The sequence below is a fragment of the Bos indicus genome, chromosome 9, assembly GCF_029378745.1.
Source record: "Bos indicus isolate NIAB-ARS_2022 breed Sahiwal x Tharparkar chromosome 9, NIAB-ARS_B.indTharparkar_mat_pri_1.0, whole genome shotgun sequence".
Taxonomy (NCBI): Eukaryota; Metazoa; Chordata; class Mammalia; order Artiodactyla; family Bovidae; genus Bos; species Bos indicus.
Genome location: NC_091768.1, coordinates 13,348,442 through 13,368,452, shown reverse-complemented (window position 1 = coordinate 13,368,452; position 20,011 = coordinate 13,348,442). Strand labels below are relative to the sequence as shown.

Here is a 20,011-nt window from a genome sequence, read left to right as displayed (position 1 = left end):
CTCTAGGTAGTCAACTTATCTTTGACAGAAAAAAAAAGGATTTTAGGGCAGTAAAAATACTCTGTATGATATTATAATGATGGACAAATTGTCATTATACATTCAACAAAACCCATAGAATTTACAACACCAAGACTGAATCTTAATGTAAACATGTAAACTATGAAGTTTGGGAGATTATGAAATAACAACACAGGATCATCCTTGGTAAGAAAAAAATGTACCATTCTCATGAGCAATACTGATAATAGGGAAAGCTAGGCATGCATGATGTCAGGAATAATATCGGAAATCTGCAAAAATAATTTTTCAATTATGTGAATGTTCAGATTGAATATGATGATGATAATGGCCAGATAACTGGAACATTCAAATAAATAATGGAGTATAACCTACAGAATAAAATAAGAGCTTATGAATTTATGCTGGTATATAATTTAAATGAGGGAGAAGAAAAAGTTACTTTTTTTTTTTTTACTATTTTTAATTAATTTTATTGAAGGATAGTTGACTTACAATGTTAATTTCTCCTGTAGAGCAAAGAGATTCTGTTATACATATACATTCTGAAAAAGTTATTCTTTACCATAGAATTCCAATTAATAAATGTAAAAGGAATCATGGAATTAGAAAATTTCACAATTATGATAATAACTAAGACAAATTACCAATTTTGTGTGTATATGTAGAAGGACTAAGGCTCGTGAGAAATAATAAACTATGGTTGTTTGAAGCTCCTAAGTGTTGAGTGGTTCATTCACAGCAATAGATAACTGGAACACATTTGAAATAAAAAAAGATTCTCTAGCAATTTTAAGTATTAGTATCCTCATTTTACAAATGAGAACCTGAATCACAGAGACCTTAAGTGAGTTCCCCAGAGTCACATAAAAAAGAAGTAACGGAGCCGAGATTCTAAGCCACTGCCTCCGCTTCTACCAGCAGTTGTACTTTCGTTCTTGTACTCTACCCACCTTTGATTACATAAAAGCTGCACATCCTGGGTAGCCTCTTTGTGTATGCTCCTTACTCCCTCACGCAGACAGGTTCAAAATCACAGTCTCTTGGACTCCCTGCTCCCCTCGACTCTACATTAATCATCACTGGGAACCCAGACACTCTTCCATGAAGTTTCTCCCTGCCCTTAGAGGAGCCGCAGTGGTGGAGCTCATTAAACAATTTGTGTAATACAAAAACCTTCTGAAAAGGAGATACCAACTGGACAATTTCTCAGCTCTTTTTATCCCTTCTTCACACTACACAGTCTTGATACATTTGAAGTTAACTTCAAGATCAGAAAAACTCACCTTCAAAGGAAACAACCACAGGTGTCTAAGGTTGGGTTCCCTGGGAAGCTAATTCTGAGATGGTGATGAAAAAGCAGGCATGCGCCTGGGACCAGCCCTGGAGAAGAGGGGGTTGTGGAGGCAGGACTGGGGAGGAGGAGGGAAGGAGCTGCAACGCAGGCTCCAGATACACCCATCGGGAGCCCTCAGAAGCCAGTCCGACCCCTGAGAGCTGTCCTGAGTAGGGTTGGCGGGGAAGCTGGGCCTCCCCCAAGGAGGGTGCAGGGCAAATCTCCCTAGTGGGTGCAGTCCCCGAGGAGTCAGCTCAGAAGGCAGTGGGCTGCAACATCCCCCAGCGACTTCAGAGAATAAGTCTTCATCCCTGATGCGCTAGTTCTGGGAGGGAGGCCACGGCACCCCACCACAGTGTCCCACAGTGGAATAAAATCAAAAATGTTAAACTGCAAGGAGCTCTTCTCCCAACAAGCCAGCATGAGTGATGATAGAGGGTCACTGATTTTTCACATCTTTAAGATAAACCATCAGGGTTGCCTGTTTTGTCAGCCCCATGACTGGAGGAAACAATGTGCTTCCTTTCTGCCAAGAGAGTTACCTCCCATCACTGGCAAACTCACAAAGACTAAAGGCTGTGTGTGTGCGTGTGTGTGCGTGTGCGTGTGTGTTGGGGGCAGGGGACGGAGAGTAATTTATTTTTATCTACAAGACACTGAGCAAGGAGAAAATAAAAAAGCAGCTTCGAGTCTACAATCCAAATAAATCCAGTAGGTTGATTAATAGGAGGTCAAGCATTGCAGCAATTCAAAGCCAGCTACCCAGATTTGAAGTGCAGGAAATCCCATTCATAGAAATTTTTCTTAATTTTTTAAATTTATTTATTTTTTAATTGAAGATAATTGCTTTACAGAATTTTGTTTCCTGTCAAACATCAATATAAATCAGCCACAGGTATACATGTGCCCCCTGCCTCTTGAACCTCCCTTCCCATCCCACCCCTCTAGGTTGATACAGAGCCCCTGTTTGAGTTCCCTGAGTCACACAGCAAATTTTAATGCAGCTCTTCATAGAGTCCAAGTTTCGAGGGATTTTCTCATCAGAGAGAAACTGGAAGAAGGGGTGGACTGCAAGCCCAGGTCCCACTGCTCTGACAGGTGACCATGTCCACCATAGACTCAAGAAACACACAGCTGCCCTCAAAAGCTGGGGTGCAGGAGAGAGGTCTGCCTACCCCTAAATATTGCTGGATTCAGGAAGTGGCTTGAAGAATGTGCAAAGAGATCCAACTTAAAGCCCTCTCACTTGTTCCATGTGTCCTTATTAAAAGGTCGACTTGAAGTACTTGACATTTTTTTTTAACTTGCTGTCTTCCCTCTAAATTTACAAGGGCAGCTTGGAATCTCCCAGGCACTGGGTAAGTCTTATTTGAAAGTCCTAACATTCTAGCAATAATTTATAGCAGCAAAATATAAAATTCGGAGCAGTGTGGTAGGAGTGCCAATGAGAAATAGTCATCTCTTTCTCTGGAGCTTCTAGGTTGAAGATGAAATAGACGGTATCTGCAAATTGTTGTAAGCAATTTTTTCTCCTTTTTGCTGGGGCCTTTTGCTGAGACTCAGACACAGGAAATAGTAACCACCTCCCAAAAAGCTGCATGTCATTCTTAATCACTGACTAAACATACATTATGTTCTGTGAAGCCCTTCTCAATGTTACTGCAGATAACTCTGTAAAACTCAGATCATTTTTGTGTTACTACCACAGAAAGTCGATCTTAACATCCTCCAGTGCTTTGGCCTTCCCAGAGCCACCAAAACCACTCAAAAGAAACCTTGTTTTAAAGCTTCACACTTGGCACAGGCCTGAGAGCTGGCTGTCATTTGATTTACAAATAGAGTCAAAGCTATTTTTAAATCGTGTAATAAGCATACTCAAAAACTAACCTTTCCTTAACTTTTTAAACACACTCCATTATGCCATAGGCTGCCTCTTCTGACATCTGTGCTCACCAAACAGCTCTGCAGAAAATCGCTGAAGGAAAGGAGAATGTGTAATTGGAAATCCAACCGGGTCCAGAAATATTCTCTATAGGAAAAAAAGGGTTTTCTACCATGTATGTGCCTGACTTAGTGTTTACTGGTGAATTACTTTTGACAGCTCTCTGCTGTTCAGTAATATACAATAAAGAACTTAAGGAAATCACCTTTTCAGCTAAAAAATTTGATCTCTTTACCAAATTAAATATTCTCTCATCAATACCCTCATTATTCAGCATTTTCTCTGATTACAAAGGGACAAAGTGGTAAATGGGGTTTCCACCACAAATTTATGGAAGGCAAAACCTTAAAATATGATCCTGCTTCATGATTTAATGTCATTTTTAAGCCAAGGAACTCTTCAGTGAACAAACTCATTCTAGACAGAAAACAAAAGTACTTCGAGCAAAACAAAACAAAAAAATGTCCTTTGGTCCCTTACATACTTCTTTACTTTTTTCTCTCTCCTGCCTCTCCTTGCTTACAAATGTTTCTTTTTAAAGAATTTTACAATTTTAGTTATTTATTTATTTATTGGCCACACTGGGGCTTTGCTGCTGCACAGGCTTTTCTCTAGCTGTGGCACGCGGGCTTCTCATTGCAGTGGCTTCTCTTTCTGCAAAGTAACCAGCTCTAGGGCACAAGGGCTTCAGTCACTGTGGCTCCTGGCTCTAGAGCACAGGCACAATAGTCGTGGCACACAGGCTTAGCTGCCCCAAAGCATGTGGGATCTCCCTGGATCAGGGATCGAACCTGTGTGTCCTGCATCGGCAGGTGGATTCTTTACCACTGAGCCACCACAGAAGCTCTACAAATTTCTTAATAAGAGTTTCATATACAATGTTTTGTTCCATTTAGACTGATGAAGTGTAAAATAGGTCAAATGAAAGCCCACTAAAAATAAAATAAATAAAATAGTACAATATAAACTAATTGTTAGGTGCTATACAAATGAAAAACCATTTAAGCCAAGCTCTGAGCTGCTAAATATACAGGCCATTCATCATGTCAAGGTCAGCAATCTATAGCCCACAGGCCAAGTCTGGCCCATGCCCGTTTTTGCACAGTTCATGAACTAAAAACAGTTTGCATTTTAAATAGCTGGGAAATTTTTTAAAAAGAACAATGTTTAGTGACACATGGAAATTATACGAACTCCAAATTCAGGGTCCACAGATAATTCTGTTAGCACATGAGCACACTCCTTTGCTTCACACCATCTATGGCTTCTTGCACACTACAATGGCCAAGTAGCTGCAACCAAGACCACAGGCCAGCAAAATCTACTGTGCTGACCATCCAGCCCTTTATAGAAAAGAAGTTTACCGACCCCTATAGTATGGTGTTCTTTTTAGGAAGATATATATTCTCCTTCCTCAAGGGGTGAGGAGTAAGGCTGAAGGCCCACTCCAGTCAGAATCAAAGAGCCATCAACAGAGACACCTGGCAATACAAAAAAAAAATATAGACACACCTGGCCTCACGCCACAGGCTTGAGCTCACAAGGGAGGCACCAGGGCAGTGTGCCTGCTGGGAGATGCTCAGTACAAGCTGACATTCCCAAGTGTTTACTCTGTGCCAGGCACCGCGGTGAACATCCCAAAGCAGTACACCACAGAAAAGGGAAAAGAACCAAAAAAAGGAAAAAGAATAGGGTAAAATTAATTTTAATAACATTTTATTCACTCGGTCATGTTCAATTCTTTGTGACCCATGGACTGTAATCCACCAGGCTCCTCTGTCCATGGATTTCTCCAGGCAAGAATACTGGAGAGGGTTGCCTTCTCCATTGCATTCCTTCTCCAGTGGATCTTCCTGACCCAGGGACCAAACCCAGGTCTCCCACAGTGCGGCAGATTCTTTACCATGTGAGCTACTGGGAAGGCCCATATAACCAAAATATTACCAATAAATGTGTAAGCAACATTTAAAAAATGAGTTTTTTTAATTCATTTTTTTATTGAAGGATAACTGCTTTACAGAATTTTGTTGTTTTCTGTCAAACCTCAATATGACTCAGCCATAGGTATACATATATCTCCTCCCTTTTGAACCTCTCTCCCATCTCCCTTGCCATCCCACCCCTCTAGGTTGATACAGAGCCCCTGTTGAGTTTCCTGAGCCATACAGCAAATTCCCATTGGCTATCTATTTTACATATGGTAATGTAAGTTTCCAGGTTACTCTTTCCATACATCTCACCCTCTCCTCCCCTCCCCCCATGTCCGTAAGTTTATTCTCTGTCTGTTTCTCCACTGCTGTCCTATAAATAAATTCTTCAGTACCATTTTTCTAGATTCTGTATATGTGCATTAGAATACGATACTTATCTTTCTCTTTCTGACTCACTTCACTCTGTATAATAGGTTCTAGGTTCATCCACCTCACCAGAACTGACTCAAATGCATTCCTTTTTATGGCTGAGTAATATTCCATTGTGCATATGTACAATAACTTCTTTATTCATTCATTCATTGATGGACATCTAGGTTGCTTCCATGTTCTAGCTATTGTAAATAGTGCTATGATGAACAATGGGATACATGTGTCTCTTTCAATTTTGGTTTCCTCAGGGTATATGCCTCGGAGAGGGACTACTGGGTCATATGGTGGTTTTATTCATAGTTTTTTAAGGAATCTCCATACCGTCTTCAATAGTGGCTGTTAACAATTTACATTCCCACCAAATTATTGAAATAATTATTATCCCACCATTGCCAAAACAAATTATTGAGTTTTGCTACACTTTTTGGCACTAAACGGAGAAGGCAATGGCACCCCACTCTAGTACTCCTGCCTGGAAAATCCCATGGGCAGAGGAGTCTGGTAGGCTGCAGTCCATGGGGTCGCAAGGAGTCGGACACGACTGAGCGACTTCACTTTCACTTTTCACTTTCCTGCATTGGAGAAGGAAATGGCAACCCACTCCAGTGTTCTTGCCTGGAGAATCCCAGGGACAGGGGAGCCTGGTGGGCTGCCGTCTATGAGGCTGCACAGAGTCAGACACGACTGAAGCGACTTAGCAGCAGTAGCTTGGCACTAAAAGTATTCAAAATCCAGTGTGTATTTTATACTCACAGCTCATCTTTATATGCATGAGTCACATTTCAAGCTCAAAAACCACATGTGGCTAGTGGCTACCAAAATGGACAGGGCATTGTCTAAGGCATCGTCTCCTTTAATCCTCACAACAGAGTTTGAGGTAGGTACCATTACTGTTGCCTTTATGAGATGAAGAAGCTGAGACTAGATGAGATGAATGACCTTCCCAAGGCCACAGAGGTAGTAAGTAGCAGTGTAAGGGCCCAGTTCCAATGTGTCTAGTGAAAAAGTGAAAGTCGCTCAGTCATGTCCAACTCTTTGCGACCTCATGGATTATACAGTCCATGGAATTCTCCAGGCCGTTATACTGGAGTCAGTAGCCTTTCCCTTCTCCAGGGGATTTTCCCAACCCAGGCACTGAACCCAGGTCTCCCACACTGCAGGTGGATTCTTTACCAACTGAGCTATCAGGGAAGTGCAATGTGTCTAAGGAGTCCCCATTCGGACCCACCGTATCTCCCAAACTGTATAGAACAGCCCCAGCTAGTTCTTCTAAAATATCAGTCCAAAAAGCCTCATACTCCTCCCCTGTCATGCCTCTGTAGCTTACTGCGCTCTCAAGTTAGTGTCTTGACACACCCACTCTTCCATATTTTCTCTTATCCATGTGTTTTCGGATCGAGTCCCTATGTAGCCCTCCAGGTGACCATCCATCTTCAAACCAACAGGCTCATTTGCAACATTCACACCACATTCCTGGTTCCCTTGCATGGTGGACCCAGCTAACCCACCTGGTCTCTACTTCAGCAAACGCACACTTTATCTGAAAACAGCAGCGTGGCGGCACTCCCAGCAGGCTCTACCGCCAACCTGAGTTGGCACGAGACATGAAACCCACCTTGCTTCCCTGTGAGGAGCCTGAGAGAACAGGAACTTCGTGCATGACCAAACATTATGCCATCAATTTTCTGCCATACACAATTTGGTGCCTAATGAATGAATGGAGTTCGCAAAATAGTAAATGCCCTGTCTTAACTATATTCCTGAGGAGATTTAAAACATTATTTCAGCAAATGTTAAATTAATCATACTAAACGATTTCTCCCTGTTACGTTTTCATAAACTCCTAACATCATCCTGCCAAAAGAAGCTACCAGGCGCTCTTAAAACACTTCCCTCATTGTTTGTTTCCAAGCACTTAACCTCTCTGGTTTTCAGATTTCAACTCATGAATCATTTCTTCAGAAATAAAGACCCACAGACCTGCCCACCAGCTCCCTACTCCTCCACCAAATCCTTTTTGATCAGTTTCTTCGATCCCATTCTTGCAAAGGAAGCGAGCCAACTCATGGATTCTCCTAAGGGGAATGAGGGCAGAAGAGACACGGCAGGTCAAGGACCCACTATCATCTCCTCTCTTCCAGTTCTATCACTGCACCTTTGGTATGAGGTCCTTTTAGCCCAGATCAGGACGTGAGGAGCCACGAGTCCACTTCTTCTCACACTTAGAACCACAGTGAAAGCAAAATGCCCTACCCCATCCCCTCAAGCTTCAAACAAGGCATGTGTGTGTGTGCTAAGTTGCTTCAGTCGTGTCCGACTCTTTGCGACCCTATGGACTGTAGCCCGCCAGGCTCCCCGGCCCATGGGATTCTCCAGGTAAGAATACTGGAGTGGGTTGCCATGCCCTCCTCCAGGGGATCTTCCCGACCTAGGGAGTGAACCCATGTCTCCTGCATTGGCAGGTGGGTCCTTCACCTCTAGCATCACCTGGGAAGCCCCAAGTGAGGCATACTTCCACACAAACAGCTCCCCTCTCTTCTCTGTTCTCCTGTGCACCCTCCCCTGATGCCAGTACTGGTATCCACCCTTCTTGCATCTCACTAGCTCACAGTCCAGCAGGGACCCAGGTTAGGGCAGCACCAGGGAACACCTCCAGTTCTGTGTTTCTCTCCTCAGGGAGCTTTTACTTTTAATGTTTATCCCCACTTTCTACAAAGAGATGATGGATCTGCACAATTTAGAGGTAACTGTGGCAAGGTAGTCCATTCTGAAGGAGATCAGCCATGGGATTTCTTTGGAAGGAATGATGCTAAAGCTGAAACTCCAGTACTTTGGCCACCTCATGTGAAGAGTTGACTCATTGGGATTGGGGCCAGGAGGAGAAGGGGACAACAGAGGATGACATGGCTGGATGGCATCACTGACTCGATGGACATGAGTCTGAGTGAACTCTGGGAGTTGGTGATGGACAGGGAGGCCTGGCGTGCTGCGATTCATGGGGTCGCAAAGAGTTGGACACAACTGAGCGACTGAACTGAACTGAACTGATGGCAAGGTTTTCTAAAACCATATTTCAGTTTTATTCATCTCAAGCTGACACTTCAAAACATTTCTCTCTTTCGTTTCTTTCTTATATCAAAGGGAAAAGCACGCTTTTAACCATAATCCACTCACCCGTGCTCCTGACCATGAGCCCACTTCTCACGCTAAATTATCTACCCCTGGCCTTTACCTCAGTACTGTGGGGGGTCTTTTTAGTATTTATGTATTTATTTATTTTGGCTGTGCTAGGTCTCTGAGGCTGAGCGCAGGTTGCCTCTAGCTGTGGTGCTAGGGGTTCCCTGTTACAGAGCATGGACTCCAGGGCTCGAAGGCCTCAGCAGCTGTGGCACACGGGCTCACTTGCACTAGGGTTTTCCTGGTGGCTCAGTTGGTAAGGAATCTGCCTGCATTGCAGGAGACCTGGGTTCGATCCCCGGGTCGGGAAGATTCCCCTGGAGAAGGAAATGGCAACCCACTCCAGTACTCTTGCTTGGAGAATTCCATGGACAGAGGAGCTGGGCAGGCTACAGTCCCATGAGATCACAAAGAGTCAGACACCACTGTTCGATTTTCACTTTCACTTTTCATGTGGGATCTTCCCAGACCAGGGATCAACCCAGTGTCCCCTGCATTGCAAGGTGGATTCTTAACCACTGGACAACCAGGGAAGCACCTCTACTGTGTCTTTAAAGAGACGATCCACCTCTCTCCTTTCACTACAGAGTGACATTTGGTCTTCACAGTGGTGTACTACAAAGGTGATATTTGAATCAAAACCTGAAGCAGCTGAGTCATGAAGACATCTGGCAGACTGCATCACAGGGAGAGAGACGAGTAAGTGCGAGGCCCTGAGGTGGGGGCACTCTTGCTGTGTTGCAGGACCTGCATGAAGGCCTGAGAGGCTGCAGAGTGAGGTGGGGGGTATGCGAAGTGAGATCAGACAGATCGTGTAGGGTTTGCAGGCCATGGGGAGGCTAGATGTATGCTAATGCTGAGATGGGGAGTAACAAAATCTAGCGTGCTTGCTGGCCACTGGATTGAGAACAGACTATAGAGTGATGTGTGTGGGTGCACGCATGTATGCTCAGTCATGTCTGACTCTGTGACCGCCCCCCCCACCGGACTGTAAGCCCACCAGGTTCCTCTGTTCAAGGAATTTTCCAGGCGAGAACACTGGAGCAGGTTGCCACTTTCTGCTTCCCAACCCAGGGATCGAACCCAAGTCTCCTGAGTCTCCTGCATTGGCAGGCGAATTCTTTACCACTGAGCCACCTTGGAAGCCCCATAGAGGCATCAGTGGGGGCGGCAGGGAGCGGGGGAAAACAATCAAGGAGACTACTGCAATCACTTTTTTTAAAAGAAGAGTGGTTCTACATTTTCTGATTATATTTCCCCACCACCCATTTATTACTAAAAACTTGCTTTTGCTCCAACAATCAACTTAGAAGCATTCATTCACTGGAGGCTCACCAATGCCCTTCTGTCCTTTTCTTCCCTGACTCTTTAGGACACTTCACAGTTAATAAAAGGAAGTTAATAAAAACTTCCTTCTCGGTACTGTTTCTTCCCTTGTCATCTGAGACATCTCAGCATCTCCAACCCATCCCTGTCTTGGCTGCTCACTGTCCAGCCATTTCACTGACTTCTCTTCCACCTCCCAAGCTCCATTCATCAGGCTGGTTCTTTCCATAAGCGTTATCTCTTGGGCATGCCACGCCTTCCCACCTAACACTTGGAATATGGTCTGCCTCTATGAAAACAATGCCTTCAACTCTCTCCCTGGTTACAATTTCAAAACTATCTGCTGGGCCTCTCCGCCAGGGTGTTTCCCCACACTCATCTAATGCAGAGAGTAACATCTTTTCAGAAAACATACACACACAGCTCTGTCTCCTCAGTTCTGCCACGCCCAGCCCCGGGTGCTTTCCTCTGGCACACCCTTCCCTTCTCTCATCTGTGAACTAACTGTTCCCACAAAATGCCAAATATATCAGCAGAGGTGGAATGCTCATGAATGGACATCTGTATAGTTCTGCATGTAAAATGTAACAGAACCAGGCAGAGGGTCACACACAAGAAGCACTACTTACCAACCACACTGAACTTTCTAAACAAACAAGAAATAAAAACTCAGCCTCTGCACTTTTAATATTATACTTTTCCTTCTGCCACCTCTGAAACTTCCTTCCTTCTGCCCTGCCCGCCCCATTCATTCATGTTTCACATACAGCAAATAATCCATGTGTTAGTCACTCTGTCGTGTCCAACTCTTTGCGACCCCATGAACTGTAGGCTAGCAGGCTCTTCTGTCCATGGAATTCTCCATGCAAGAAAACTGGAGTTTGTTACCATTTCCTTCTCCAGGGGATCTTCCAAATCCAGAGATCAAACCCAGGTCTCCCATGCAATAAATAATAAATTAGCAGCGGGAAATATTACTAGGAAAACAAGGAGTTCCAACATTGTAAAGTCTTCTTAACAGCATAATGGATCAAACAGCAACCCCACCCAAATTCTTACAGGATCTGATTTCTGTTTCCACCACAAGCCTTCAGTGACTCATTCTGTGTCAGAAGAAGAGTAGAACGTGTTTAACTTGGAGTTTAAAGAATCAGTCTGTTCACTTTCAACTTCACTCCATCACTGCTTCATAATCAAATGCCAAGACATGTTTCTCCATTGCATCAAATTAACACCAAGGTTGAGGACTGGAGGCCGCCTGAAAGGCAAACAGGGAAATCTGGGCGGGGCCTTCAGCTGCCGTGAATCATCACAGACTTGCAAAGGCTTGCCTCTCACTCTCAGGCTTTCCAATACTTGGTTGGTAACAATCCATGAGAACCGTTTTAACTGAAGTGCAGTTGTTCTCATTTTAGCACAGCTGAGACTCACTTGTGGTGGTTGCTCAAAATAAAGTTTAGATTCCCAGACACTACCCATGTCTTGAGAAGATGACCATGAATCTACATTTGAATAAGTATGACTCACATTTTGAGAATCACAGCAATAGAATTTCTAAAACTAGCCTGGCCCCCAACCCACGCAGAACCATTAGTCCATAAAGAGCAACTCCACCTTCAGCTGAAATAAGAAACTAGCGCAAAAATGCAGGCAAGCAATTTTCAACTTCTTAGTTAGCCATATTTTGTTTGTATCAGATAAAGCAACATTTGCAAATATATCCTAAGTCACACACGGTTCCCTATGTCAGGAGAGTTTCCTAGAGTATAATGGAAAAAGCACTGGATTGTAAATTTGGGGGTCTGTGATCTGTTTCCAGTTTCTGCCACCAACGGGCATTTCACCTTGGGCAAGTCACCAGACACCACCCCTCAGTCTCCTCAGCCATGAACTAGGCGATTGACTTGGCTCATCTCCCCCAAATTCTACGAAGCTCAGACTAAATCGGGAGGAGAGCTGGCACTGCAGCTTGCAACTCTTAGATCCAGATTAGATTTCATGAGATCCAACTCTGAACTACCACAAGCAAACAAGAAAAATCCTTTTCACAGAAGACTGATACCACATTGCGTCAATATTCCAAACTGGAACAAGCAAAAATTATTCCATGTTCTTCCAGGCGGTGGAAAACCTTCAGATTCAGAACCAACAGAACCATCAGAACCAACTTCACATTCAGGCGATATATACCATTTACTGTGTTAATCCAGGAAAATTATTCTCTCTCAGCCTCAGACTTCTCATCTCTAAAATGAAGATAATAGTGCCTTCCTCCTAGGGTTATTGAAGTTAAGATTGTGCATTAATCTCCACACTATAAGGAAACTCAGTACTTAATATGTTACATCCCTTCCCACCCCCTCCTAGTGAGTGTCTTTTATAGAGTGTTCCCAGTTCAAGATCGTCCCAACACATGACCAAGAATTGCCTCTGACATGACTGCTGCCATCATCTTCCAATAACAGTAGGTACCACCAGCTCCTTGAATAGGTCCTCTGCGTTTAAGTGCTCTAAACATGTTTACCTCATTTCATCCTCACAATAACTGGGTAACTGTACAAAGCAGAAACCACTGCTCTTCAGATGATAAAACCGAAGCCCAGTGAAAAGGTGACAGCCCACAGACACACAGTCACCAACGAGAGGGCATCAGGTAGCCTGGCTGCAGAGCTCAAGCTCATTGTGACCACATTCTGGTCCCGAACTGTGTATACACATTACACACAATACCAAAGACATGTGAATGAAGAACCCACACCCTTTAAAAATAATTCTCATGTCACTACAAGTTCAAACTGAGCTCTACTGGCACACTGCCTGTGAAAACCTTCCCTAGGAGACCTGCCCACATAGCATACTAATTCATCTATGCTCATAAAAACCATGGCACTGATTGTGATCTACGAGCCATGAAATGTATGTTCGGGAGCTTTGTTTCCACCAGAAAGCCATCCAAACTGAATTGAATGATTTTTTAAGTTCTCCAGCTAACATCTCAAATTTTAAAATATTGATTTTCCATCCCCGTGGATCGAGATAGAAAACAAAAAAGCCCATAGTTGATAGGAGAAGACAAAGAAAGATGTTTCATCCTTAAAAAATAGGAGATAAACATCCCATTAACTCTCCAAGATTTTAGGGCAAGAAGAAAAGGCAAGTTATTAAAGGATACAGACATACGCACAGAGTCCACCTCACCCGACCGTGGGAAGATGGAAGCAGGCTCGGTGTCGTAATTAAATAAGCAGTGCCTCCAGGCCAGGAGATGCCCTCCTGAGCACTCAAGTTAACAGTCAAGATTTTCTGCTTAGTAGTTTTTTTGTTTTTTTGTTTTTTTTCCTTTCCTCTTTTTTTGGGGGAAGAAGGACAGAAAATAAATTTTATTAATTTATTTTGAATTTTATTTCATATTAAAATATCATTTATAAACAATGTTGTGTTAGTTTCAGATGTATAGCAAAGTGATTTGGTTATACATATACAGGTATCTATTCTTTTTCAAATTCTTTTCCCATTTAGGTTATTGCAGAATATTGAGCAGAGTTCCCTGTGCTATTAAAAAGTCTACAGACAATAAATGCTGGAGATGGTGTGGAGAAAACAGAGCTCTCCTACACTGCTGGTGGGAATGTTAATTGGACCAGCCACTAATGGAAAACAGTATGGAGATTCCTTAGGTTTTTTTTTTTTTAATCTTTTATCAGGGGTATATGAAACCAGTGACGATGAATTCATTAGTGGAGGAAAAGGGTATATTCTTCATTATTTGAGGTAAATCTCATTCAGGAAAAACAATGAACGTTTACAAATGAACATTTCAAACTGTAAAAAGAGAATGGGAAATAAAACAGAAATTACGGTTTTAAGGACATCAAAAATAATTCAATTACTTTACATGCTTTAAGAGCTGGTTCTCACTTATGACCTGTGAATTCAAATGTTCTTAACATTTTTTTTCTTAATTTGGTGTGGAACTCCCAGGCAACGACACAATTAAGGAAGAGGTAAAAGGCCGGAAGGTAAGAAATAAGGGGACAGACTCGCTCTCCAACCAACAGATAGTCTGATTTGATTTCAAATCTCCATAGCTGCTCCAGCTTCTCTCCTCTGGTAACCACTTCCCACTGAATTTTATCAATTATATTTTCTCAACTAGTTGTTTTATACTATTCACCATAGAAATGATGATGATGATGGTGGTGATGATACTGCTGGTGGTGGTAATAACAAGTACACTTCCATGTCTGTACTCTTAGAACTCCTCAAAGTTTATTAGAAACACTTTTTTCTCAAGGGCTATTGTTCACCAAAAAATAAATACATAAAAATAATTGATCCCCTATAAATATAGAATTGATATATTTACAAATGAATAAACTAACTGTAATGTAGTCCATGCTACTGGCCTCAAGGATGGAAATGTAAACAAAATTCTCCCCATATCTACCAAACAATTAAATGGGCTTTTCCTTGAGAACAAGCCATACTTTTTGATTTTATTAAGGTTTGTGCTGTGCTTAGTCACTCAGTTGTGTCCGACTCTTTGTGACCCCATGGACTGTAGCCCGCCAGGCTCCCCTGTCCATGGAATTCTCCAGGCAAGAATACTGGAGTGGGTTGCCACGTCCTCCTCCTCCAGGGGATCCTCCCAACCCAGGGATCCAACCGGTATCTCTTTACATCTTCCGCATGGGCAGGCGGGTTCTTTACCACTAGCACCAGCTGGGAAGCCCATTAAGGTCCATGCTGCAATTCAAATGCGTTCTGGTTATGGTGAAACACTGCCCTACCCAAAAAACAGCCCAGCTGCTAGAAACAGCCACTCAGAAACAGTCCCCCTCCTTACCCATCTCTGCTAGAAGGTGAAAGTGAAAGTGTTAGTCACTCAGTCGTGTCCAACTCTTTGTGACCCCAAGGGGACTGCAACCCGCCAGGCTCCTCTGTCCATGGAATTCTCCAGGCAAGAATACTGGAGTGGGTTGCCACGTCCTCCTCCTCCAGGGGATCCTCCCAACCCAGGGATCCAACCAGTATCTCTTTACATCTTCCGCATGGGCAGGCGGGTTCTTTACCACTAGCGCCAGCTGGGAAGCCCATTAAGGTCCATGCTGCAATTCAAATGCGTTCTGGTTATGGTGAAACACTGCCCTACCCAAAAAACAGCCCAGCTGCTAGAAACAGCCACTCAGAAACAGTCCCCCTCCTTACCCATCTCTGCTAGAAGGTGAAAGTGAAAGTGTTAGTCACTCAGTCGTGTCCAACTCTTTGTGACCCCAAGGGGACTGCAACCCGCCAGGCTCCTCTGTCCATGGGATTCTCCAGGCAAGAATGCTGGAGACGGTAGCCATTCCCTTCTCCAAGGTTATCTTTCCAACTCAAGGATCAAACCCGGGTCTCCTGCATTGTAGGTAGGTTCTTTACCATCTGAACCACCAGGGAAGCTCAGTCATTTCTTGGCAGTAACCTCGTGGAGGCCTCCATGAGAAAATGATGAAATAATCAGACCTAAAATGTATTTAATTGCTTGTGTTTAGATGGCAAGAAATAAAATGAATCCTAGGAAGATCCAGGCCCCATTAATTTAGAAAGTCCTTCTTGATCTACATATTGTTACAACTGGAAAAATCAGATCAAGCAAAGGATGTGAAGACAGAAAGGGAGAAATGTCTTGATCCTTAAGTCCTAACCTTACAGGAAGCATCTGTTCTGAGAGCAATGACTCACAACCCCTGATAACAAAGTTAACATTCTCCTTTGAAAGAGGGAGCATGCTTGCAATGGTATTTTCAATGAAACAGCCCCTGAAAGTAGTGCATTTTCTCTCTTTCTTTTTCAAACATCCATTAAGCTCCCAGGATTGTGCCGTCCACCCCTCTTTAGCCTTGTGTTGTCCGCTGTGACTTGGCATTTCAGTATTTTCTTTAGCCATTATCCTAAGGCCACGATTTCATCCATTTTCAGAATAAACAGTTCAATAATGAAAGTAGAGATTGGCCCCCAGGTAAATAGGAAATGATGCTTCCGGCATCTTCTTCTTCAATAGTATTTCTACTCACAATATTCACAGATCTTGTTTACTGAGTGTCTAACAGGTACTAGATACTGATTTTAACTTTACACTATCCCCATCTTATACATGAGGACACTGAGGCTCAGAGCATTTAAGTAACCTACCTAAGATCACACAGCTAGTACTAAGACTCAATCTCGGATCTTAAGCACTAACATTTCCTCTCCAGGGACAAGGCCTCCCACTTTTCTGTCTTTCCCACTACAACATAAAGTGGCCTGGCCCCTGCACGCATCACCTCTTCCAGCTCCAAATTTACCTACCCAGTCAGTCAAGTTCCCAATGCAGAAAGAATCTCAAATGCAGATAAACTTTGATTTTATCTTATTTCATGATGGTATTAATTTCCCTATGCTGGTAAAGGGTAAACATTTATATAATGAGCTACTGTGGAATTTCATTCACCCTTCATTCTGTGCCCTTAAATTATTCTCCTAAAAGATAACTCTCAACATTATAGGAATTTATGCCTCAGTTTCTGGTCTATGACTAAACCTGTAATCATGCTTCTAGTTAATAGTGTTTATAGGTGGGTGGTAGGATTCCAGGTGACTTTGATTTTCTTTACTTACAGTGTTTTCCAGGTTACCAGCACTGAGTATATATTACTCTTTCAATTAGAAAAAATTAAGTGTTCGTTTCATTGTGAAAAAACGAGTTTACATATTCAACTATTTACCCCTCAAAATTATTTTGCCCTTAGTATTGAAAAAGAAGATATTCATTGACCCAATTTAATCCTGGGCCTAGTTAGAACCAAAATTTAAAATAAGAGATGTGGGTTCTTTTACAAATGGCTCCCACGTTTACATTATTTTTTTTCTTGTCATCTAAAAAATTAAAACATATTCTATAAAACTAGATTTTAACTACAGTTCTTCTTTTACTTCCCATGGGCCTACTTAGTAAAATCCTCTGCACCCAATAAAGACATATGGTTACACATGGTTTATATAAACCATATACAAATATGGTCTTGTGTCAGGCTTTTAACTATGCCCTTTCCCTCTTCTAGGCACACCTACACCCCCAGACTCCTGTGAAGCTCAGCGTGGTCATGAGAGGAGGGGTGATATGAGCCATGTCCAGGCCTGGCCCACAAGGACCTCCCACAAGAAGAACTCCACGTTCCTGCCCTGCAGACTTGGAAGCCACATACTGATGATGACAGAGCCACAAAGAGAAAGCAACCTGGGCCTCAGAACCTCCCCCTAGAAGAGCATCCCAGGAACATCACTTTGGACTCTACATGAGTCAAAAACAAAAGTGTATTGTGTAAGCCACTGAAAATGTGTGGCTTCTTCATGACCCTACCATGACCCTACCATGTGCTAATAAAGCACATGGCTTTATTAGCACACTCCAATTATTAATGCAGATGTACAGATGTGAGATTTGGACCATAAAGAATGCCAAATGTCAAAGAATTGATGCTTTGAACTGTGGTGCTGGAGAAGACTCTTGAGAGTCCCTTTGACAGCAAGGAGATCAAACCAGTCAATCCTAAAGGAAATCAACCCTGATACTCATTGGAAGGACTGCTGCTGAAGCTGAAGCTCCAATACTTTGGCCACCTGATGCGGAGAGCCGACTCAATGGAAAAGACCCTAATGCTGGGAAAGACTGAAGGCAGGAGAAGGGGATGACAGAGGGTGAGATGGTCGGATGGCATCACTGACTCAATGGACATGAGTTTGAGCAAACTCTGGAAGTAGTGAAGGGCAGGGAAGCCCGGCGTGCTGCAGTCCATGGGGTCGCAAAGAGTCGGACATCACCGAGCAACTGAACAATTATCGCAGAAGGAGCTCTGCTGTGTATCTTACCTTTTTCAAAGACTCCTTCTGCTTCCAGGACAGAGACCGTGCGGTTCGCTGCCATCTTCCTCAGTTCCGCCTTCACGGTGACCTGTGAGGGGCTGTGTTCCAGAAGCTCCACCCCAATGGTCACATTTCCACCTGGCCTGATGATCCCAGGGACTGTCACCAGAAACCTGGGCCTAAAGAGTTCCCAACAACAAGAGAAAAATGAAGTTGCTTATCCTTACATCTTCATTCTTTTGAGATTCTCAAATTTCATAGATGGTGAGATAGATTCCCTATACAGTGTCAACTGTAACTGTTTCAATGAATGTGGCCCCACTGCTCCATTTATCAACTGCATTGAAAGGCTGTTGAAAGAAAATCATTCCCCTAAATCAATTTTTGTCCTGTTTTATTGAGAAAAAACTGACATACAGCATTGTACAAGTTTAAAATGTACAGATAATGATTTGACTTACACATGTTATAAGATGATTATCACAATAAATTTAGTGAACATTCATCATCTCACATAGGAACGAAATTAAAATAGAGAAAATACTTATTTTCTTCCTTGTGATCAGAACTCTAAAGATTTACTCTCTTCATAACGTTCATTTATAACATACAGCAGTGTTAATTATATTTATCATGTTGTACATTCCCATAAATCAATTTTAATGCAGTAATGTATGCACTGCTAGAGGATGGCCTGTGTTAGTATTTCCATTTTATAAACCACAAATAGCACAGGATAGCTTACACTGAGACAGCAGAAGTTATTGGCAAAGTACAAGCCTCTAAACTTCTTTATACAAGACATCATCCCAGGGTAATTTTTTTTTTCTTGGTTTAAACACACACACACACAGAGACACACACACATGGATTTTGCTTGTTTCTTATTCAAACTTTTATGTTTGGGCATCTACCCAAGAAAACATCATCTAATCAACAACACTAATTAAAATATACCATCTGAAATTAAACTATCTGTCGGCGGTGACATTTCCAGGTGGAGCAGAGCACAAAAAATGGCTAAAACAGCATTTTCTCTGCCCAAACCAAGGATTAGGGCTCCAGGGCAAAACCCTCTGAGGGGGAAGGAAGTGCATTCCATTACTTAAGTGTCTCACTGGTTATCTTCCTACAAAGTCTGCACCTGAACCCATACTTAACCACCTCGGCCACACCTTATCATTGCTAAAGTTGAGACATCTTGTTTAGAAAAAATATGCACGAATGTGTTTAAAAGAAGGCACATTACTGTAGGGGGGCGAGGGGCGCAAAAAGTCGAAACAAACTCAAGAGGAAGCGTGGACTAAAAATAAAGTCATCAGAAAGCAGTCCTGGCCGGAGACGCTTGAACAACCTCGTGGGTGGAGAAAGTTAACTGTCCCTGGGAGGACCGAGCTGAAGCGATGCAGGCTCAAATCTCCAGGCCGAGGTCCGGCTGGGAACCCCCGCTCCCCGCCCGCCCCGCGCGCCCCGCGCTCCTACCCGGGGACGGCGGCCAGCGCCGCGCTCCACACGCAGAAGAGGCGGGCGGCGGTCAGGAGCAGGAGGCCCCGCATCTCGGCGCTGTGTGCGCTGCGGCCGCGGGCTCCCGAGGAAATACGCGGGCCGCGCGGGGTGTGGCCTCCCACCGCCTCCCGGCTTCGCCCAGACTCCCGGCTCAGCAATGAGCGCTGGGCGCGCCCGCCGACCGAGCGAGGGCTCCAAACCAAGCCGGGGCGCGGCGGCTCCACCCCTCCCGCCGCATCACCGCGGCACTCCTCGGCGCCCCGGCCGACACCGCAGACCCGGGCGGGAGGCGGGAGGCGCGCAGCCCGCCCGACCTGGCGCGGCCGCCCCGCTCCGCCCCCCGGCCACCCGGCTCCGCCGGCTGTTTACACGAGCGCTCCGCCGGCGATGCCGGGGGGCGTAAACAGGCCCCTCCTTGTGCGGAGAAGAGTGCACGGCCGCTCTGGGAGGTGG

General features: G+C 43.9%; 1 protein-coding gene across 1 annotated transcript in view; it reads right to left on the bottom strand.

Annotated features, from left to right (window-relative positions):
• The window catches only part of CD109 (CD109 molecule), a 136,719-nt gene extending 116,919 nt beyond the window's left edge, over positions 1-19,800 (bottom strand). The window contains exons 1-2 of the mRNA XM_070795748.1: positions 19,535-19,800; positions 18,059-18,231 (exon numbers count right to left, since the gene is read on the bottom strand). Of these exons, the coding sequence (XP_070651849.1) occupies positions 18,059-18,231; positions 19,535-19,608 (247 nt within the window). The 5' untranslated portion in view covers positions 19,609-19,800. The remainder of the gene's footprint in view (positions 1-18,058; positions 18,232-19,534) is intronic.
• Positions 19,801-20,011: the final 211 nt, after the last annotated feature.